Genomic DNA, 23,699 nt, shown 5'->3' with positions numbered 1-23,699 from the left:
AATGGATTTACAGCACTCCCCACTAAAAGTATCAGACACAGCAATTTTTTACAGCTTTCACGCTGGAATTTATGGCTCAGGGAGGCGATCTCCGTACGAGGAGAGGGATCATTGCCTTATTTAGTAGCCGAGCAGGGAAATTGATGGGGGTTTTTGTGGGGTTTTTTTTTTGCCGAAGTTTGTTTGGAAAGGTGAGCTGCAGGCACGTCCCCGGGGCTGAGAGGGGACGTGGGTGGCAGGGGACACACAGAGCTGTTGTGTCACTGTCACATGTGTCCTGGGCCGTGTGGGTGAGGTTCAATCTGCAGGAGCCCCAGGGAATGGGAAAACTGCTCCTGGACAACCAAAATCCTCTCGGGGAACCCTTGCTCTGCATGTTACAGCCAAGGCTTTTTGGTGTCTCAACCCCCTCAGATTGATGAGGGGCAGAGCTGGCAGGACCTTCCCCCAAAACCAGCAAATTCCAGAGCCACAGGGATGGGTGGGCTCTGCTTCCCAAGGGACACTGTTTTCTTGGGGCAGCACCTGCACCCCAGCTCGACCAGGAACAGCCAAACCTGCTGGAACCCAACCCTGAGGGGACAAAATGGGGCAAAACCCAACGGTGCTGTCCCCAAAACCACATCCTTGAGGGACCCTGCTGCCTCGTGTAAGACTGGATGGAAGGAACAGTTTGGAAAGAACAGTTTGGAAGGAACAGGTTGAAAGGGACGGGCTGGAAGGAGCAGGATGGAAAGGGACACGATGGAAGGAGGAGGATCGAAGGAGCAGGACGGAAAGGAACAGGATGGAAGGGGCAAGGTGGAAAGGAACAGGTTTGAAGGACCAGGCTGGAAGGACCAGGCTGGAAGGAGCAGGATGGAAGGAGCAGGATGGAAGGAGCAGGATGGAAGGAGCAGGATGGAAGGAGCAGGATGGAAAGAACAGGATAGAAGGAGCAGGTCAGAAGGAGCAGGTTGGAAAGGAGCAGGTCGGAAGGGACAGGCTGGAAAGGGACAGGTTGGAAAAGGGACAGGCTGGAAAAGGGACAGGCTGGAAAAGGGACAGGCTGGAAAAGGGACAGGCTGGAAAAGGGACAGGCTGGAAAAGGGACAGGCTGGAAAAGGGACAGGATGGAAGGGACGGGTCGGAGGGGACAAGTTGGAAGGGACAGGTTTGAAAGAGTAGGTTGGAAGGGACAGGTAGAAGGGACAGGCTGGAAGGGAGCAGGACAGAAACAGACAGGTCTCCTGCCCTACCTGCTGCTGCTGGAAGTGCAGGAGCTCCACGGGGCTCATCTCTCCGTTGGCCTCGGCTCCAGCAGCTCCGTCTCGGCCGCCGCCCCCGGGGCCTCCCCCGCCGCCGCCGCCACCATCGGGCTGGTTGCTGAGGCTGCTCACCCCGTTCTGCGCCGACGGCGTCGAGCGGATCGTCTCCGAGGCAGATTCAACCATCATGACTCGCTAGCAGGACCTGAAGAGAGGGGAGAAGAGTGTGAGAATGGGGGCTGAGATCCCCAGCTGTCCCTGATCCCGCTGGGATGGGATGTCAAACGCTGTCGGGTTTTAGTTGTATTTGATTCACCCCAAAAATTAAGTGTGATGCTGCTACAAACACGCTGTGCATCTCTACGCAAAGCAAGAGCAACAAATTCCTCAGGAAAAGCCACAATTCCAGCTTTCCCTGAGCCTGGTGCAAGGCACAGAGCTACAGGAATCCGTTTGTTTTCCCCAAATCCCAAAGTATTTCATGGCGAGAGCACGACCGAAGCCCCAGGGAGGCTGCACATGGAGCAAAGGGAACCTGCACCTCAGATTCCACCCTGAAAATCCCAACAAAAGTCAAAACACTCTCTCCAAGTGCTTTGTCTCCCAGCAAACCAGCACTTCCCAGCAGGAAAAACCACCTGGCAGAAGGTGCTAGGTTGAGGAAACCCAAAGGAACAGCACAAAGGGAACATGTGCCTCGGATTCCACCCTGAAAATCTCAACAAAAGTCAAAACATTCTCTCCAAATGCTCCATCTCCCAGCAAACCAGCACTTCCCAGCAGGAAAAACCACCTGGCAGAAGGTGCCAGGCTGAGGAAACCCAAAGGAACATCAGGCCTGGGATGTGGAAACGAGAGCACGGGTTGGAAAATCCTTCCTTTCTCCCAGTCTCTGGATGAGCAGCAGGTTGGTGGTTGTGAAGCTGAAGGTGCCTTTTTTTTTTGGGAGAAACCCCTGGATTTGGGCTGGCAATGGAGGAAACGGGACCAGCACACCCAGCACTGGTCTCTGCCACGTCCAGCTGGTGCCACATCCAGCCCTGACACAGAAAAGTAGAATCCACTAAGGAATGAGGGTCTCTCCTTCCTTCCCCAACACGTTTTCCTCCATGGAAAAGCAGTTTTAGTTCCACACCCCTCCATCCCACCAGCACTCACCCAGCACCACTCGATGAGTTTGTAACAAGATGGGAACAAAACCAGAGGGATGGGATGAAAAAAAACCACCACCTCCCTTTCTCCTTCCCTTCTCTTTTTTTTTTTTTTTTTTTTTTTTTCCTATTTCCCCCCTCCACACCCCAAAAAGGCAGCGAGACAAACCAGGAACAACATAATTGCTGAAATGTGGCGTGTAATAATCGCTATTCAGGGGCTGATCATTCATATTAAACAGGGAGCAGCGAGCTGCTCATTTGCATGTTGGAGATTATCTGCATTTCAAAAGTCATTTCCGCAGGGGATATGAGTGACATCCATTCCCAAGGGGAGCTCCTGGCTCCCTCCCACTGTCCCAGGGCTCTGGGGGTGACACACTGAGGGCTGTGGGACAGCTCAAGGTTAAGGGATTTGGGTTTGGGTGGATGGATTTGGGTTTGGATGGATGGATTTGGGTGGAGCAGCTTCCCAAGGATGGGACGCTCACGGGATGCTGCGCTAGGAGCAAAAATCTTCATTAAACCCCTCACCTTTTGCCTTAAAATTACATTTTTTTTTCCTTCCCCGCTTTGAATTTCAATGATTTCAAGTTCAGAAATCTGAAATTATTGCTCCTCCTGTTCCCATTTTCCCTCTGAAATCAACGAGGCCCCACAGGGAACTCTTCATGTCTGACACTCCAACAGCATCACCAGGGCCAGGAACTCGTCAGGATTCAAGCAGGGATTTGACTTTTACACGGAGAACAGGAATATCCAGAGTTACAACAGGAAGTATTAAAAAAGGCCAAAAAAAAAAAAAAAAAGAAAAAAAAGAAAAAAAATGGTTTTGGAAAGGATATAAAACTTTCCTGGCTTGGGGCATAAACTGGAGTTTAACTGTTGGGAATTAGGAGGAAATCTCTGCTGGTGGAGCAGCCGTGGGCTCGCTCTGGTGGTTCCAGCCCCTGCCAGAGGCGGGATGCTGGAGCAGATTCCTGCAGCCCGGGTGATTCCCGGAGCTGGGGACACTGAGCCAGCTGAGTTCCCTCTCCAAGTCCTGTAAAACTCCACTTCCCGTTCCCAAACCCCTCCGGGATGCTGGAGTGTCTGGGATCCCAACAACGCTGCTGCTGCTGCTGCTGCGAGGGAAGTCATAAAAGAAAGTCATCATCATAAGAATGGAAATATTTCCATTCCTATAAAAAGTTTTACAAAACCTTAAAGAAGAAAAAAAAAATAATAAAAGGAGGGGGTAAAAAAAAAAAAAAAAAAAACAAAAAACGAAGCCGGTGTCTGCGAGGTTATAAAGTGGATTTAAATGAGGAACAAGCACTTTTCCAGGCAGGAGGGATCTGGGATGAGCTGGAGGATGCACAGGAGCACACGTGCGTCAGTTCAGACACCACCAGTGTTCCAGGGATTCTCCACACTCGGCATCCAGAGGGGCTCGGCAGGATCAGACCTTCCCCCAGGCAGGGAGACAGGGATGGGGTGTCCAGGCAGCCAGAGGGGAGATCCAACAACACCCACATCACATCCAGCAGGGAAAGGCTGGGTTTGGTTAAAAGGGGGAAGGAGGAGCCCCCTCCAACGGCAACAGCAACAGAAGCTGCACAAATGGATCGTTAATTACCATTAATTACCATTTCAGACTCCGCTGCTGAGCCACCGCTCTGCCTTTTTTATTCCCCCCCCTTTTTATCCAACCACGCACCTTCCACAGGACAAAGGGAAAGGAAACGGAGAATTACAAACGGAGCGACGAATCCCCCCCCTGCCTTGGGCAGGACCATATGGCAACGAGGGTGTATTAATTACCGCAGCTTTTAATTAACAATTGCTTCATCTGAGCAGCAACATTTCCTCGACATCCCCCGACTCGGCGCTAACCCGGCGCGGAGCACGAGCCATCCCATCCCAGTCATCAATCCCAGTTTATTGACATCCATCCATCCATCCACCCCTCCCCGCAAACAGCCCCGGCGCGATCCCTGGGTTTTTTTTTTTTTCAATTAACAACTCTGCACTCTCTAATTAGCGCAATTAACAGGCTGATGGATGCCCGGAGCTTGGCTGGGAGGGAGAGGGTTGGAGGGATGATGCTCCCACCGAGTGTGTGTCGCGATTTCCCGTGGGAACACCAAGTGTGTGTGTCCTGCCCAGGGAGCCTGGCACGGCCACCGAGCCTTCCAGAAGGGGAGGATGGACATGGAGGTGACCAAAATCATGCACTTGAAGGAATGGGTGTGGGATTTTAGGAGCAGCAAGAGCACACGAAGCAGTGATTTCCTCCAACAAAAAACTCCCAAGGAATTTTAGGACAGCTGGATCCATCCGAAGTGATGCCGCTGCTCCACCTGATTCTACAGTCACAGAAATTCAGTGAAGGAATTCACTGGGAAATTCAGCATTTCCCAGCCCTCAGGACATGCTGGAACAGTCACAGCCTCCTCAGAAACCACTGCCCCAACACCCCAATTTCAGCAGCTTTCCCTATTTTTCATTATCTTCAGCATCACAACCCTCGGCAGCTCCGAAATTTTGGGCTGCTCTTCGTGGGCCACGCACAGACCCAGTGTCACACCCAGTGTCACCTCCACCCTGCTGTCCCTGTCCTCGAGTCCCCATCCCCGACCATGGGTTTCCCCAGCCACAAACTCCAAGATCTCCTAATCCATCACCCAGGAGGGAGGGATGAGTTAAAACAGCAGGAAACACCGCTGGGAAAAGTCTCCCACCACATCTCCACGAGCTGGGACAGCACAGGTGACACGACACAAACCGACACTGAGACCTTCCAGATGACGTTTCCACCCTTCCCACCACATCCCAGCCCCAAATCCATATTCCAGAGCCTTTCTCCCAGCTCCAGCCTTGCCAGGGCGTGGAGGGGAGACCATCCTGGTGAGGATGGAGGGGAACAGGCAACCTCTCCCTGGATACCGTTGGATCCTGAAGGAGCACAGACCCATCAAATCCCCCCAAAACCCTTGGAAATCTGCAGGATGCTCCTCTGCACAGCTGGAAGGAGAAGAGGGCTCGGGAAAGCTGAATCCCAGGCAGTGGATCTGCTCCCAGCTATGGAAAGTTGAGCAGCCTGCCCGTCCTGCTCCTGCTCCGGCACCGCGAGGCTTTAGGAAGCGGCTGCTAATCCTAAAAGGCTTCGGCTGGAAGAGAAGCAGCAGCCCGGGATTGCTCCGAGAGTGGCTTTTTACCCTTTAATTAACACATAAACACATGGAAATGTGGAAAGGGGATTAAAATAAAAGTCTGGGGGAGCTGAGAGGGATCCGGAGCATTACTGTAAATTAGAAGATATTTAAGGAACCAGGGACTGGCTAAGCCCAGGCACCGCTTTAATGGGATCTCACCTCTGGGCACTTTCATCTCCCACTTTCATCTCGCTCCCAGCGACTTCTTTGGGAAGAGCCAACCTGCAGCACTTCACCTTCACCCCCTGGCTCTCCTCACCTGCCTCAGTGACAGCCCAGCCCAGCCACACACCAGGGACTGGCGGGCAGTGAGGAGCCTTTGCTGCTCCACAAAACCAAGCACAGCCAAGTTCTCCTCTCCCAAAAAATTTGTGATCCTTGGATTGGCTCACTCAGACAGCTGGAGAACACTTGTGAGTGTGAGGACTCCAACATGGCATTGTACCTGATTATCCCACCAGCTTCTCCAAAATTTGTCACCTTGGAGCATCCTTTGCTTTCCAGAGCTGCTCCAAAGTGCAGCCAACCAATCTCAGCCCAGGCATTCCCAGGGACACCAACACCTGCCTGGCACCTTTCCCGTTCCCTGCCAAGCTTCGAGGAACACAAAACCCCTCCTGGAGTGGGTGTGGGACAGGCTGGAGGTGGCCAAGGCGGTGTTGGGACAGCCAGGCTGCTGCTGCTCCATCCTGCCTTCCCTCCTCGCTGTGTGCTCTTGAAAAGATTAAAAAAAAAAAAAAAAAAAAAAAAAAAAAAGGAACCCCACTCCATCTCATTAAGAAAGTAAACACAAGAGCCGTCTAAGTGTCTAATTAAGCTTCTAATTAGTCCCTGCTTGTTACTAATGCAAATTAGATTACGCCGCTTAACTACAGCATGTCCACAACACCCTTGTTAATTGCGGCCTTTTGAAATTAAATTACTCCCTAATTAGCATATCAAAGCCATTGATTCGGAGCCAGGAAAGATGAGGGCAGGAGGAAGCCGAACGCCAAGTTTTGTTAATCAGGGACATCTAATTAAATAGTGACGTGGAGCACGGGGCTCCCACCTCGCTGCTCCGGAGCCACCACATGTGGGGGACCCTGAGCGTGAGGTGGGTCCTGCTGGTCTCTGCACCCACCACGGGTCACTGCTGGGCTGATGGAGCAGCCTGGTGGGCCGGGATGTAGGTGCCACTGAGCCAGGGTGAAGGTTTGGTACCTGTATGTGCCACTAGATTGGGATGCAGGTCTGGTGTCCATGTCCCAGTAGGTCAGGATGGAGATCCTGCACCTGTGTCACATCAGGTTGGATGCAGGACCAGTACCTGGAGTCCCATCAGGTCGGGATGCAGGTCCAATATCTGCATCTCATCATCTCAGGATGCAGGACCAGCACCTGTGTCCCATCAGGTCAGGATGCAGCTCTGGTACCAGTTCCTCATCAGGCCGGGATGCAGGTCCAATATCTGCATCTCATCATCTCAGGATGCAGGACCAGCACCTGATGTCCCATCAGGTTGGGATCCAGGTCCAGTACCCACATCCTGGAGGGTTGGAATGCAGGTCTGGTACCCATGTCCCAGTGGGTCAGGATGAAGGTTTGGTACCAGTGCCCCATCAGGTTGAGATGTAGATCCTGCACCCCTGTCCTGGTGGGTTGGGATGCAGATCCAGGCACCTGTGTCCCATCAGGTGGGAATGCAGGACGAGTACCTGGTGTCCCACGAGGTTGCAAGCAGAACTAGCACCTGTGTCCCAGCAGATCAGGATGCAGGTCTGGTACCCAAGTCCTGGTGGGTTGGGATGTAGATCCAGAACCTGCATCCCATTATGTTGGGATGCAGGTTTGGCACCTGTGCCCCATGAGATGGGGTTGAAGGTCCAACACCTGTGTCCTATCAGGTGAGGATGCAGGATGAGTACCTGGTGTCCCACAAGGTTGCAACCAGAACCAGCACCTGTGTCCCAGCAGAGCAGGATGCAGGTCTGGTACCCACGTCCCAGTGGGTCAGGATAAAGGTTTGGTACCACTGGACCATCAGTTTGGGATGCAGATCCAGTTCCTGTGTCCCAGTGGGTCAGGATGCAGGTTTGTTACCCATGTCCCATGAGGTTGGGATGCAAGACCAGTACCTGGTGTCCCATCACTCAGGATGCAGCCCTGGCACCTCTGTCCCGTAAGTTTGGGACACCCAAATCCTCCAGGCTGCCCACTGGGAGCAAGGCTGGGGGCACACCCCAAAATCCAGGAAGCCCCCATGGAGCTACATCAGCCACCACAGTGCCAGGTCCAGCCCTGCATCCCCTAATCTCTCATCCCCCTAAAAACCTGCACTTTTCTTCTGCCCAACACCATCCAAATGGGAATTTAAACATCCCAAAACACTCTCTATGCACATGGATCAGGGTCACCCTGTCCCCAGCCCCCCAAATCCCTGGTGACCCCACACAGGGGCAGGAGAGGTTCCTCAGCTGGAAAAGCCTCTCTCACCTGTCAGATCCCAAATCCAGCTGGGCACAGGGACAGTGCAGGGCACAGGGGAGGTAACAGTGGGGTCCTGACACCAAATCACCCCTTAGAGCACCGGCCTGGGGGGACACATCCCCTCACCATCCCTGATGTCCTTGGATGGGACACCCCCATCAAATCCCCACCCCAGAGAAAACCAAACCCACCTCTCTGCTCTCCAACCCCAAATTCCCACCTGGACATCAATAACGGAGCCACCAGGGAAGAGACCAGATCCAAAGGCAGAACCACTCCAAGGAGAGTGAAAGTGAAGCCTAATTTTGAAGTTATTTCAATAACTTCCTGAATGACCCAGTTCTTCCCATTTTATAACTTTTCCTCTCTGTTTTCTTTTTTTTTTTTTTTTTTTTTTTTTTTTTTTTTTTTTTTTTTTTTTGTTTAAAGAGGTGGGAAGGGAAAAAAAAATAAAGGGACGAAGATTGGAAAAGTTTAATAGAGGGAGAAAAAGTCTATTAAAAAAAAAAAAAATAAGGCAGGCAGCCCGTCTCAGGGGAAGAGCTGAAATATTAAAGAAAGGAAAATCGCTTCTCCGGCTGCCGAGCCAGAGCAGAATGGAGAGGCTGGAAGAGAAGGAACGGGGCACTTTTAATTGAAAAAAGGGAGATTCAAATGAAATATCCAATATCCCCCGTTAAAGAAAGGAAGAAAGACGGACCTTGGCCGCCGAGAAATTGCTTAAAAAAGCCCCAACTTTTCTTTCTCTGCCCCTTTCTCGGAAGTTATAGGAAAGAGGGATGAGAGAAAGGAAGGGATAAAAAAGGGTCTTTCATCCGAGAGGAACTCGGGGGGAATGAAGGAGGAGGGCGGGCAGAGAGAGAGAGAGAGAGAGCAAGTTTAATTCATTTATTTTATTTTATGAGATGAGTAAAAAAAAAAAAAAATAATATATCTAAAATAAAATTTAAAAAAAGAGAAAAGGCCGAGTTTTATAATGTCCCAGTGTTTGGAAGCAGCTGAAGGGAGCGGAGAGGGGGGAAAGCAACTAAGAACAGAAGGGCCGGCTCCAACCACCCGCCGCACGAGCCTCTCTCCCAACGAGATTCAATTAATTGATAACAAGAGGCATCAAATTAATTTTTCAAGGATGTTAGATTTTGATGAAGGAAAAAATCTCTCTGATTTTAATCGGGGCGGCGTTTAAAAGGCATAAATGAATATCCCTTTCTAATCATCTGAGGCGCCGAGGAAGCACCAAGCGGTTAACGTGGAAATTCAAATCGTTTAATTAGGGGGGGGTGGGAGGTAAAAAAAAAAAAAAGAGGGGAGGTGGCCCTGGTGGGGGAAGGGGACCCGGGGTTTCTTTATGAAGAAATTATATTTTTTTAAAAAAATTATATTTCTTTCAAGCGTCTTGGCTCTTCTCCCCTCCCCTGTCCTTCTCTCGGAACGGAGCCGCACTTGGAAAATTGGAAAAACGCATCTCGGAGCTTTTTTTTTTTTTTTTTTGCTTTTGAATAGAGACAGTTCCCCAGCACAATCTAATTAACAAAAATGATAATGAAGAGGGTGGGGGAAAAAAAAATTCAGAGGGAACAAAATGAAAAAGAAAAAAAAAAAACCCTCCAAACTCCCGGGGAAAAATAAAACCAAACGCACGGGATAAGGTGAAATTCCCACCACGCACAACTCCCGTTCATCGCTCTGTGCTTCCACACGGGATGAGGGTTTTAGGATTTGGGATGAGGGTTTTAGGATTTGGGATGAGGGTTTTCAGCACAATCCCCCCAAAATCCCATTAAAATAATTATCAGCATTTCCCATCCCTGGGGTGGGGTAGAGCTGCAACCAGCACGGCATCACCTACACCAGTTTTCCAAAGGTTTTTCCAGCATCTCCCCGTAAATCCAGGCTCGTTTTGAGCCTGTCCCACATGCCCCGTGCCCAGCTCACACTCACACACTGGGGACACATCCCCCTGGTGCAAATCCCAGCTGGAATTCCTGCTGCAGCATCCCAGAGCCCTCATCCCACCCGGAGCACACGGAACAAAATCTCCTCTGTGCCTCCCATCCACAGCCAGGACAGTCCCACACCCAGAGCCTGGGACACCTGAGGAAGAGGAGGGATCTTCCTCTTGGATGGAGGCATGGAGAACACTGCCCTGTGGGAGTGAGGAAGAGCAGGGACATGGAAAATGTCCTGACTCGATCCCTGGGAAGGCAAAAGCTCCCGGGAAAGGGGAGCGATGGGGGAAGCACTGAAATCAAAATAGACCCCAAACTCCAGGAGCTCCCCCAGCCCCATCCCCTCAGGAGAGGCTGCAAAGGGCAAGGATGGAGCCAGGGAGGAGGAAATGTCCTGGAGCAGGTGAGGGACACTCTGGAATGGGATGAGGAGCAATGCCAGGGCTGGGCCTCCCACATCCCACCCTGAGAAAAATTCTCCAGCCGAGTCCGTGGGAAATCAGACTGGAAGTTGCTAAAAGTCTCTTCTGGCCTTCAAATAATCCAGTGGGGACGAAAAAACAGGCATGGTACCTATGGAGCAGGAGGGAGGAACTCGGATGCCACAAGTTTTCCCAGACTCCGTCACGTCTGTGCAAAAATTCACCCGGAAAAGGCTCCGGTTAACGCGCTCCCCGATGCTCTCCACGGCAAATCCCAGTTCTGTGCAGGAAGAGGCCTGCTTTCCATCCAGAAATTATGCTGCTCACGAGGAGGGAGAAGAAAAAAAGCAGTGTGGGGGGGAGAACTATCCTTGGGCATTTTCAAACTCTTGGTCTGAAGTCCATTTTCCTTCTCATCCCAACCGGAGGCAGCATGACCCGAGGCTGGCTCCTGCCAGAGCCCAGCTCCACACCTCCAAACAGCTTCCCTGGTTCTGTTCCTGCACAGCTTGGCTTCTCCAGGGCCAGCCTCAGCATCTGCTGTTCTTCTGGGCACCTGCCACCCCCATGGAGCAAACCCAGCCCTGCAGATGAACACGGCTCCCGACAGCCGGGCTGGGAATAACCCCGGCTGGGAATAACCCCGGAGATTCTCCAGCACTTTCCTGGGATCTGGGAAACGACGTGTTCCCGCCCTGGGAATGCTGCTGGGTGCCCACTGAGGGGAGTGGGGTGCTGCATTTCACATCTGAGGTGTTGGTGAGAGAGGCAGGAGCATCCTGAGGCTGCGGGAAGCGCTTCCCACCTGTGCTGAAGTCAAAAGGTCACCGGGGTCTCCTTGTCGGTGTCACCTGGATGAGCCACGTCCAGCCACCACATCCTCTTCCCAGGAATGTCCCCCTCTGTGGCTCTTCCATGGGGAATCCGGGAGGTGCTGCCTGGCCCGGCGTGGATGGATCCCTCAGGGATGGCAGCAAAACTCTTCCATGGCTCCAGCGTCCCTCTGGATGGACCCAGGGAAGGGATCTGGTCCCACACCATCGCTCTGGGGTTACGTTCAGAGTTCCCAGGTCGTGCTGATCCATCCACAGCTCAGCCACAGCAGGGCACGGCATCTTCCCAAATCCAGCACATCCCTGCTCCGTGCATCGGGACACAGCTGGGGAAGGGGGAGGTGAATCCATGTCCTGAATCCCTGCTCATCCCAGACAGCGTTTTCTCCTGGGAATGTGAGATCCTGAAGCCCAATTTTAGGGTGTCCCAGGCTCCAGGTGGCTGCTGCTGCTCCAGGAAGGCCCTGGCAGGTTCCCACTGTGCCCTGCAAACCCCAGGGATTTATCCCCAGGAATTGAGTTCCCTTCACCTCTCCTAAAAATAACCCACATCCTGTAAAATTATTCATTAATGATTCACCAACTGCTGTCACCCTCCTGGCAGTCCTGGGGTCCTGTGAGCACCTCTGGGTGCTGGGACAAGGAGGGGCTGGAGTTCCTTTGTGCCCACCTGGTTCCCAAAGTGTCCCCTGCCTGAGCAGGACTTACCACAGGTCAACTGAAGCTGCTTTTTTGGGGGAGATCCCAAAAACCCCCAGCCAAGGGCTCTGGCACGGGGTCACAGGTGAGGGTGCCCACCTTGGGCTGGGTGCTCACCCCTCTGGGTGCCACCTTTGTCCCAGGGCAGCCACAGCACAGCCCCCACTGATCCACAACCCAGTCACATCCTCTGCCTGCACCTCCTGTGAGACAGGGGCACACAGAGCTGTCCCCAAACTGTCCCTGGGTGGGCAGAGAGTGCTGAGATCACCCTCTGCAGGACATGGTGTCACAGGCAGGTTTCCAGGACAGGGAATGTCTCCCCTGTTGTCCCCAGACCAAAAATCATCACATTGTGGTGAGGGATACAGAACCAGATACAGGGATACCAGGATCCAGAACCCGATACAGGGATACCAGGATCCAGAACCAGACAAGATGTGAAGAGGACACATCTGGGGACACCAAATCCCTCAGGGACAAGAGCCACACCCCTGGCCCCGTGTCCCTCCTGTCCTCTCCAGCCCCAGCACAGTCCTGCCCACTGCCAGGAGTTTTCAACCCCCAATAATTATTCCAAACCTCCAGACAAACCCAGCAATTTGTGCTCATCCCCAGAATGATTCCTGGAGCGTTTGTGTTCACAACAGTGCTTGGAAAAGACCCAGGCTGCAGTGGAAGAAGCTGTGTGTCCCCTCTGAGGGGACAGGGGGCTGTCCCTCCATCCTTTTCCCAGAGGGATGGGCACAGCCCTGCCTCTTCCAGGTGCTCCATCCCAAATTTAGAGCTGGAAATTCAGCAGCAGCAACACTCCTGACACATCCCCTGCTCCAGCACAGTGGGGACACAAGGGACCAGCCAGCCACAAGGGACCCCACACAGAGCCACCAGCAACCCCCAAACCCCCTCCCACTGCATTCCCAAACAGAGCAGACTCTTCCTCAGGGAGAATTTTAAACCCACAGAGCAGGGGGATCACTCCAGCATTGCCCCTTCCCAGCCACAGCCCGCAGGAAACCTGTGGATGCTGGAGGGATGAGGAGAGGGTTGATCCATTTGGAGCCACGGCTCCACTTCCCCAGGAAAAATGGGATTTGTGCAGTGGGAGCCCAGCAGAATCAAGGGAAAGACTTGAAGGGATTTGGGAACAGGTTCTGCAGTGTATCCTTTTATAAATAAAACCTGGGTTAAAAGGGGAAGCTGGAATAACCCAGACAGGGCTGTGCTGCTGCATCTGGAGGGTCCCGAGTGTCCCTCAGGCTGCAGAGCCCAGCCCCAAGATCCACCCCCTGGGAAAGAGCAGAGCTGGACCCTGCAGCCCCCAGCACCTCTGGGTTTGGCTTTGGGAAAGTCAAATCCCCATTCCAGGCCAAATCTCACTCCTGTCTTCCGTAGCTTTGGAAAAAGGGGATGAAGTGAAGGTTGTGCCGTGCCACGGGAGTGGAGCTCAGCCCGAAATCCCTTCCCGGGGTTTCTCCAGCATGCTCACACTCCCACCTCTCACAGGATGGATTTTTGGACATTTCCCTTCACCTGCTTCTCTCGAGAGCACATTGAGGGAATCTCCCTTCCCCAATATGCACAAAAAGCCAAAATGACGGAGATCTGCCCCAATTTCTCCTCTCCTTCACCTCCATGGGGGAACACGGGCTCTGTTCTGCTGCTGAACCCAGACCCCCTGCAGACCCCGAGTGCTCTGGGGTCACAGGGACAGTTACAGAGAGGCAGAATTGAGGATGAGAACCCCAAACTACGAGTTCCACGAGGCTCAGACAAACTGGGAGCGATGGGATGAGCAGCAGCATCACCCTCCTCCTCCTCCTCCTCACCCCCAGCTTTACCCACCCAGCAGGTGACAAGGGCCCCTTTTTGCTCTCCAACTGAGGAATTCCTGTCGATTTTGAGGGTTTGATTTATTAATGGGGAACATGTGTGGCAGCCGAGGCTGAGCACAGGGCAGGGCAGCAGGGGACAAACCCACAAACCCAGCCCCACATCCCAGCAGGACCCTGCTGCAGAAATGCAGGATAAAAATCCATCCAGGGAGCTGCAGGAAAAGCAGGTTGGGGTGTAAAGGAGAAATGTAAATTCTCGGGGAATAATCCCAGAGAAAGGCAAAGCTGGAGACTTTATAATCCCACCTGAATCCACCTCGGTAAAAATCCAGGGGTTTGCAGCTCTGCCCGGCCCAGCACATTTCCAAAATTAACATTTCCTGCCTCAAAACTTGTGAGATACCTCTCCCCATGCCTTTATTTGCTCTTCTGTCTTTAATTGCCTGGTGATGCCGTGATTCTCTTCCTGATCCAGGTTTCCCCACGCTCCAGGGAATTTCCCTCCCAGTGCCAGCTCTGGCAGCATCCCCAAGGAAGGACCAACCTGTTGGGTGCCAGAAACCCTCCAGAGGGCACAGAGCTCCTCAGCACCTCCCTCCCTGCTGGGACAAGGGGGACACCCTGGCATGTGGCACCCACAGGGGAGCTCTTCTCCCTGCCCAGCACAAAGTCTCTGCCCAAAATTCCTGCCCAGATCCCGGCCCAGTTCAGCCCAAAATTCCAAATCCTCAACGAGGAACTCCAGCTCTGCCAGGTATTTCCTGCCACAAATTGTCCTCTCACTCTGAGTGGCTCCACCAACCCCGTTGTGACCACCCTGAGCCCCAAAAGCTTTTCCTGAGGCTGCAGTGGGGCACCTTCCCTCCATCCCCTGTCATTTCCTGCCACCCCTGCGGGGCACTCCCCTCTCCCAGGTGAGGAATCCCGGAGCTGAGGAAGCCCCACAGGCTGTGGGGACACTCCTGCTCCAGGAGGATCCTCCCAGCAGCTCCAGGGCTGTGTGGGCAAAGCGGGATCCCCCGTGCTGGAACTCCCATCCCAAGGGATGTGCCGTGATCCCGGCATGGGATAGGAGGTACCAGCAGAGCCATGAGCTCAGGGCCAGCTCCAGGAGCTGTCCGTGTGCCCTGGAACACAGGCAGGAGGGCACTGGGGACACTCCTGGCCATGGCAGACACCCAGGAGAGGCAGGAATCTGAAATCCAAGAGTTTTCCAGATGGAGAAAACTGGGAATCCGGGATCCCGGCTCATCCCTCGCTCCACAGCACAATCCTGGCCTCGTATTCTACAATATTCTGTATATTCTCCAACCTCGAGCCCTCCTCCACTATTCCAAGGCATCTTTTCCCAATCCCTGGCAGCTTCTCCCAGGTGGTGCCATCCACACCCTGCTGCAGCCAGGCCCAGGTCCCCAGACTCACAATAAGCAGCAGAAATAAAAATCACTCACCCAGAATCTACAGGTTGTGGAATAAAGCAGGACTCGGAGGAAGCAAGGGAAGGGTCGGAGGGTTTGGGATCGGAGCTGACAGATCCCGAAGGAAGCTGGCAGTGGGATGCTCAGCCAGGAACCTGGAGTGGCACCGTTTGTGTGCCTTTATCAGCCCTGGAGCAGTGAAATCCCTGTGGATAACCCCAGCTCTGGGCAGGGGCTGCTGTTCCATGAGCACCTGCTTGGGGCGAGCGGCTCATCCCGGCCACGGATCCATGGCTGAGGGAAGGGGAACAGCATCTCCCTGAGCTCCTGAGCTGCCAAACACAACCTGCACAGCACCCAGAGCACAAACCCATCCCACTGCAGCTTCCTCCTCTTTTTCCTCCTCCTCCTCCTCCTGCTGGGGCCATCCCGGAGCTCCCCAGCCCCATCTGCCCATTCCAGCTCCGCTCACATCGGAGTTTTTCCAACGAGGCAGAAAAAAAACACTCCCAAATCCCCTCCAAATCATCCCCCACCGTGGGATTTTTTTACCTTCTCTACCGCCTTAAATTTTTCTCTGCACTTTTCCACAGTTTTGAAATGAATCTTCCTTTGAATCATTTCACCACCCCGACTTCTGCCTCTGACAAACCCAGCGCGGACGAGCCCTGAGCTGAGCAAGGTGAGCTTTCCTCCACATCCACCCTCTGCTCCTTATTCTCCCAGGGAAAAAAAAAAATGAAATAAAAAAAAAAAAAAAAATCCTTGGATTTGGTGCCAAGCTGGCTCCAGGATCCAGGAGGAGGGACGGCTTCCGCCGGAACACGCTGCCAACGGCTGCTGCCAACCTGCCGGGGCACGGGAGCCGCTGGAAGTGTCACCCGGGGCTGGGATCGCTCCACCCCAGCCAGACCTCGGCACCACAGCCTGCAAACACAGCCTGGCTTCTCCTTTAAAAAAAAATAAATAATAAAATATATATATATATAAATGCCAGGAGAAAGGATCCCGACTCACTCCAGGCTCGTTTCCCTGCGCATCCCGGTGCCAACGCCGTGCCCGTGGCGCAGGAATCTCTTAATGACTTCCCCCTCCAGCTCAGCCCTGCTCCAGCAGGATCCCTACGGAATAAATCGTGGTTTTGGACCTCTCCTCTGCCTCTCCTCTCTCCCTTCTCCCTGATGCCATTCCACTTCCAAACTCATTTTTGTCACGGGCGACGCGTTTCGTGCTGGAGCCTCGCCTGAGCCGTGCCAAGAGCCGTTTAAATTAGGAAAAGTTTGTAAAAAACAAAAACAAACCCTCAAGCACTGTCTTGGCTGGATTTTATCTCCCAAACACTTGGAGAAGGGGGGAGGAAAAAAAAAAACAAAAACCAACAAACCAAAAAAAGATTAGGAAGTTTTTCAAGCTGTGCCCGGCCCCATCTTGATCTACAAGTTCTGTTTGACTTGAAAAGGTGCAGCACGGGGAGGTTTTGTAAGAGATAAAATGGGTGCAAGTCCTTGCCCTAAGCTGGCCCAGGAGCCAGAGCTGCTGGTCACAGCCCCAGGGGCCACCCCAAGGGCCACCAGCCCTGTGCAGGGCCATGTCCCAGCCCCTGGGGTTATTCCCAAGCCAGCTGCTCCCTCTGAGTTTTTATCAGGTGCATCCAGCAGTGGCTCACAGAGGATTTTTTACACCTTCCAAGGCAAACACATGGAAATTCCGAGCTCTGAGTGGTTTTATTTTCTCCCTTTTCCCTTTCCTCTCCCTCTAGCAGAGCTCATCCCTCTGTGGGGAGATGCCCACGGGGCAGGACCGAGCTGCCCACCCTGCAGAATTCCCCCGGCCGTGCTGGAGGAGCTGCAAACCAAAGAGGAAGGGACGGGAAATTTTGAGTTCCCACTCCCAGAAGTGGCAGGTGACACCGAGGCGGGAGCAGAGGAAAAACCCAGGGTGGCCCTGGAGGAGGAGGTGGAAACCCCCCCCGCACCCAAAAATGGGGATCAACCCCTGAAAACCCCCAACCCACCTGCCAGCCCCATCCCAGCGCTCTGCTGGGCTTCAAACCCATGGGGATGAAGAGGAAAAAAAAAACATTCCAGCTCTTCCTTCCCAAAAGAAGAGAATTTTCCCAAATCCTTCAGGCTCCCAAAGCCCAGCAGTGAGGGGGAAAGGCAATGGGCCATAAATGTGTATGAGTTATAAACCCAGGGACCTCCGGGGCTTCTCCTCCCGCCTTTCCCCGGTGGGAAGAATGAGCCTGTTCCCTTTGCCCCCCACCTTGCTGCCACAAAGGCAATCCCAGCCCCACAACTCTCCCCCTCCGGCCCCACTCCCCGCCGGACAGACAAGAAAAGAGAAAAAAAAAAAAAAAAAAAAAAAAAAAAGGATGATGTGGGGGGAGAGAAAAGGAGGGGAGTGGACAAAAAAAAAAAAAAAAAAAAAATAAAATCAAAGGAGAGAAAACCCTGAAAGCCAAAGCCCCCCGGCCCCTCCCCAGCCCCACAGCGAGACACAAACATCAGCAGACTCAAAGCATCCCCCGAGCCAGCGGCGGAAAAGAAAAGCTCCCGGGCTCTCCGGGCAGCAACTTCACAACTGAGTGCACTCGCATTCCTGCCGGGTTATTAGGAGAGAAAGGCCGAGGGCCCGAGGAGATATTTTAGTGTCACTTGATTTTATACATTGCACTGAATTTTTTTTTTTTTTTTTTTTTTGGGTTGTTGTGGTTTTCCGAATGCTCCCTGCTCTTCCCTTTCCAAAGGGGATGTAAAACCTACAACTGCCTGATTTCCAGGCAGGACAGCCGGGGCTGGACACGGCTTTTACAGATATTTGGGATATTATCTGTTCTCCGGCCCCTTCCCCACCTCCCCCAGCAGCAACTTTAATCCGTTTTTATTCCACCTCGCTCTGTTTGCTCCCAGCCTTTCCCCCCTCCCCATTTGCAGCCCCCAGCCCACCCCTCACCTCCTCCTTCCCTGACACATCCCGGGGCTGCAGGGCTTGGGCAGGGGGGATTTTCCACACTGATCCCCTTCTCCTGCACTTTACCCCCCATCAAATCCAACTTTGTGCTGCTCAGGCAGAGCCACTTTGGATTTTATATTTTAACCTCTCGATCCGGCCGGGAACGGACTCATCCCACACTGAGATTCCCATAAAAAACGGGATTTGGGATGGGGGAGAGCCACAAAAATAACACTGTCCCCACTCCCCAAAAAATAATAAATTAAAATTACACCTCAAAATAGACGGGGAGCAGCTCAAAGCAGCAGCTCCCAGCATTTTTTGGGAGCAGCTCAAAGCAGCAGCTCCCAGGATTTTTTTGGGAGCAGAGGGCTGTGGGATCTTCTCCACAGCCCCAAATCCCACACCACAAAGGGCAGGAGAAGCCGGAGCCTCCCAGGGCTCCACAGCCCTGACAAAGCTCCCTGCCTTGGCACAAGGAATTCTGCCCCTTCTCCTCCACATTTTTCCCCTTCCCCAGTTTGATTTAAACGACCCGAAGGAGGAAAATAAATTAAATAAAAAAGGGGGAGAGCAGAATAATTTTTCCAAACCTGATTTTTTCCTCCACCCACCCCGCTCCCGGAGCTTGTTAAATTTATTTTTGACGGACGTTAAAGGTGGGGCGGCAATTAAAAAAAAAAAACTTAAAAATCCTTTAATTTAGAGTTAAAATTTTTGGGAAAACCTTGAGACTTTGCTGTGCTTTCATGGAGGATATGGGGAGGCATGAAAGGGAACACCCGGGTCACGCAGACACACGTTGGGTTGATTTAACATCAAATCCCCGGCTCTCCACGGAACGTATTCCCCGCGTAAATTTTTTAACACACCGGCAGAAATTTGTAAAAAAGTAAATCCTCCTTCTGGTTTGGGTTAAAAACAACCCAGGCTTTTAATACAGAAACTAATAACAGTTTTATTGTCTGCCCCACAGCTTTACGACGCTGGCGGAGAAGTGAGGTCTCAATCCGATGGAAGTTGGGGTGGGAAAAGGAAAATCTTGGGGTATCGACTGATGGGGAGGGAAGAGCTGCCTGAAGCTGAGGAATGATCCCAGGCAGGAATTCGGACATGAATTCCTCCAGGACTATATTAAGAGCAGCAAAAAAAAAAAAAAAAAAAAAAAAAGAAAATAATAATAATAATCTCAGCGCAAGTTTTCCGAGCAGGCACTTCCCAACCACGACTCCCGGGAAAGTGAGGTTTGTGAATTATTCCCATTTTCTCCTCCGCACGTTTTTTAATTTGTATTAAAAAGTGCACAGGAGGGAGAGAGAGAGAGAGAGAGGGGGGAGACTCACACAGCCCTCGGCTTGTTTGGATTTTAAAAGGGGGGAAAGAAAAACCAGCATCGCTCCCAAATGGGGAAAAAAAAAAAAAAAAAAAAAAAAGAAAACCCAATTACGCTCCACTTGTTCTCTCCCATCCGCGCCTGCCAACTCAAACCAGATTTCCTACACCCGGAGAAACATCCAGAGCTTCCCCAAAGTGCCCTTTCCTCCCGGACAGGGGGAAGAGCAGAGACAGAGGCGCGTTTGTTTATCCCACGGAGTGGAGCTGGGGAAGAATGGAAATCCCTGAACTTTGCCAGGAGAGCATCGCAAACGCCGGGCGGACAGCGGGGTGGGGATGGTGATCCAGAGCTCTGGGTGAACCAACACTCCCCGTCTGCCCGGGAATTACAGAACTCCCAGAAAATGATGCTCCTCAATAAAATCTCTTCCACACTCCCCGTCTGCCCCGGAATTTTGGAATTCCCACAAAACGATGCTCCTCAATAAAAAACTCTTCCACACTCCCCGTCTGCCCGGGAATTTCGGAATTCCCAGAAAACGATGCTCCTCAATAAAAAACTCTTCCACACTCCCCATCTGCCTGGGAATTTCGGAATTCCCACAAAACGATGCTCCTCAATAAAAAAACTCTTCCCAACCACGTTACCACCAGCTCTCCCTGGGTTACAGACAAAACCCTCCCCAAATCCTTGGGAAAACCCCCCAGAAACTCTCTACCCCTCCAAAAAAATAATAATAATAGTAAAAAAAGGCGCACAGAACCCCCACAAACTTTAAAAAATCCCCATCGGCGGGGCAGCCCCTCCGGAATCCAAACCTGCGCGGTTTTCTCGGGAATATTCTCCAGCTCCATCCGAAGCCGTGCTGCCTGGTCCTCCTCTCCCCTCACCTTGCGCTCTGCTTTAGGGGTTTGGATTATTTTTATTTTTATTTTTTTTTTCCCAGGGCGGTGCAGGAGCGATGTGCTGGGCTGGGCTGGGCTGGGCTGGGCTGGGCTGGCTGCAGGTTGTCGGGGACGGTTCGGCGGCTGCTGCTGCTGCTGCTTCTCCCAGGAATTGCAAAACTTGGGGCAGACTTAGGGATTTCTCTCCAAAGAGGGAATCGCACCCCCTTCTCAACCCCCCCCTCCTCCTCCTCCCCGGGACCAAAGAGCGGCGGGTCGAGGTTGAGTTAAAACGTGATGGAGGAGGAAAAATAAAATAAAATAAAATAAAATAAAATAAAAATTAAAAAAAAAAATTAAAAAAAATTAAAAAAAAAAAAAAGAAAGAAAGAAAAAAAAAGGGGAAAAAAACCCAAACAACCCACCCAAACAGCCGGAATTAAACCAAAACTGCCGGAGAGAAAGGGAAAAGATGGGGAGGAAATGGGAAGCACCAACAAAAGGAGCGCTGGGGCGGCTGCAGGGACCCCCCTCCCCTCCCTCCCTCCCTCCTCGCCCCGGTGTGTTGTCCCCATCGGGGGGCGCGGGACCCCCGGGCCGGGGGCGGCTCCGGATCCGGCACCGGCAGCGCGACCCCCCCCCATCTCACCGAGGGGGCTGCGACCCCCCATCCCACCCCTTTTTCCACTCCTGGCTGCCCAAAAATCGCCTTTGGGAGGGAGCGGCGGCTTTTCCCGCACACACACCGCACACACACCGCGATACTCGGGGCGCACCGGGCTGGGGCACCCCCGCACCCCACCCTGGGGTAACCCCGCACCCCGGGGCGCCCCATCGCCATCCCGGAGCCCCGCCGGGCCCGTCCCGCCCCCCAGCGCCGGCCCCGCTCTCCCTCCCTTTGTCCGGGGCCGAAACAAAACTTCCGAGCGAGCGCGGCGGGGCACGGCCCGGCCGGGGACACACACACACACAGGGGGGACAGACATGGGGGGACACACCGCGCCCCCCGCACCTGCCGGGGGGTCCCGCCCCGCTCTCCCCTCAGGGGGGGGGGATAAACCCCCGCCCCGCTCCCCGCCGTGACCCACCTGGCTCGCTGGGAGCGCCGCGCTCCGGGTCGGGCATGAGCCGCTCCTTCCTTTCCTTTCCTTCCCTCTCTTTTCCTCTCCTCTCCTCTCCCCAGCCCGGCCCGGCCCGGCCCGGCCCTCCCGCACCGGCTCCGGCTCCAAACTTGGACGGGGCGGGCGCGGCGGGGCCGGAGCTCCGACTCAGCGCTGAGGGCTCAGGGCTGAGGGCTCAGGGCTCAGGGCTGAGGGCTCAGGGCTCAGGGGCGGCGCGGCATGGCCGGGCTGAGGGGGAAAGCTCCGTGCGGAGCGGGGCTGGCAGAGCAGAGCAGAGCAGAGCAGAGCAGGGAGCCGGGCGGGGGCAGGCGGGGCCGTGGCCGCGCTCAGGTCCGGCTGGGCTCGGGCTCGGCTCCCGGCGGTGGCTCACAGCGGAGGAGGCGCGGGCGCGGCGATGGCGCGGGGCGGGCGCGGGCCGCCCTACCATAGTTCATCTAAAGCAGGTGCAGCCGCTTTCCCCACCCCTGCTCCGCTCCCCCCCCCGCCCCGCCAGCCAGCTCCGGGATTTTGGGTTCTTTTTTTTAAATTTTTTTTTTCCTTTTCTTTTCTTAATTTATTTTATTTATTAATTTTTAATTTTATTTATTTATTTATTTAAAATTTATTCTTATTTTAGTGGTTTTTTTCTTAATTTTTTTAATTTATTAATTTTATTTATTTATTTATATATTTAAAATTTATTCTTATTTTAGGGTTTTTTTCCCCTTAGTTTTTTATTTATTTATTTCATTTATTTATTTATTTAAAATTTATTCTTATTTTAGGGTCTTTTTTCTTAGTTTTTTATTTATTAAATTTATTTATTTATTTATTTATTTAAAATTTATTCTTATTTTAGGGTTTTTTTTCTTAGTTTTTTTATTTATTAATTTTATTTATTTATTTATTCATTTATTTAAAATTTATTCTTAGTTTAGTGGTTTTTTTCCTTAGTTTTTATTTATTAATTTTATTTATTTATTTAAAATTTATTCTTATTTTAGTGGGTTTTTTTCTTAGTTTTTTTTTTTATTAATTTTATTTATTTATTTATTTATTTTTAAAAAAATATTATTTTAGGGTTTTTCTTTCTTTTTAATTTTTTTTATTTATTCATTTTTAAAATTTATTTAGTTAGTTAGTTAATTAATTTTTTAAAATTATTATTATTATAGGTTTTTTCTTTCTTTTTTTAAATGTTTTTATTAATTAATTTTTAAAAAATTATTTATTTATTTATTTTAAATTATTATTATTATAGGTTTTTTCTTCCTTTTTTCTTAATTTTTTATTTATTTTTTAAAATTATTTATTTACTTATTAATTTTTTTTAAAAAATTAGTTTTTTTCTTTTTAAAAAAATTGTTTATTATTTTTTAAATTTATTTATTTAATTAATTTTTTGAAATATTGTTATTATTTTAGTGGGGGTTTTTTGGGGTTTTTTTTTTGGTTTTTGTTTTGTTTTTGTTTTTTTTTAGAGCCCCCCGCTGGATGGAGGCTCCTATTCACCGCCCCCCCCAACACCTCACCCCGGTGTCCTTTTGGGGGGGAGGGCGCGTTTTGCTCATTAATGCCGCCGCTAATTGGTTTCTGCCGCCTTCGGTCCCCCCGGCGCGCAGCGGGGCCCGTGGGCGCGGGGAGGGGAGAAAAGGGGGAGCGGCGGGGAAACTGAGGCACGGGGGGACCCGGGACAGGAGCGGCCGGGGGGGAAAGAGCGATGGGGACAGTGAGTCCAGGGCACGGGGCACAGACAGGACATGGGGCTGAGCCTGGGATACAGATGGGGACAGCGGGAGGGGGGGCTGGTGACCCCCAACAGCCCCAACAGCCCCACTCTGCTCTGTGACACCCCTGTGACACCCCCTGAGACACCTGTGACACCCCCTGTGACACCCCTGTGACACCTGTGACACCCCCAGAGCAAGGACAGGGCCTCCAGAGCCCCGGGGGGAGCAGAGCTGAGCTGGTGACCCCAAACACCCCCCTACTCTGGTCTGTGACACCCCCTGTGACACCCCCTGTGACACCCCCTGTGACACCCCCTGTGACACCCCCTGAGACACCTGTGACACCCCCAGCTCTGCTCTGTGACACCCCCTGTGACACCCCTGTGACACCCCTGTGACACCCCCAGAGCAGGGACAGAGTCCCCAGAGCTCTGGGAGGAGCAGAGCTGAGCCGGTGACCCCCAACACCCCCAG

General features: G+C 52.2%; 1 protein-coding gene across 1 annotated transcript in view; it reads right to left on the bottom strand.

The window, feature by feature from the left end:
- FOXP4 (forkhead box P4) overlaps positions 1–23,199 on the bottom strand; it is a 61,511-nt gene extending 38,312 nt beyond the window's left edge. The window contains exons 1-2 of the mRNA XM_083878442.1: positions 21,484–23,199; positions 1,239–1,452 (exon numbers count right to left, since the gene is read on the bottom strand). Coding sequence (XP_083734568.1) covers positions 1,239–1,436 — 198 coding nt within the window. The 5' untranslated portion in view covers positions 1,437–1,452; positions 21,484–23,199. The remainder of the gene's footprint in view (positions 1–1,238; positions 1,453–21,483) is intronic.
- Positions 23,200–23,699: the final 500 nt, after the last annotated feature.

The sequence above is a fragment of the Zosterops lateralis genome (assembly GCF_965231275.1).
Source record: "Zosterops lateralis genome assembly, chromosome: 26".
Lineage (NCBI taxonomy): Eukaryota > Metazoa > Chordata > Aves > Passeriformes > Zosteropidae > Zosterops > Zosterops lateralis.
This window is presented reverse-complemented; position numbering and strand designations above follow the sequence as displayed.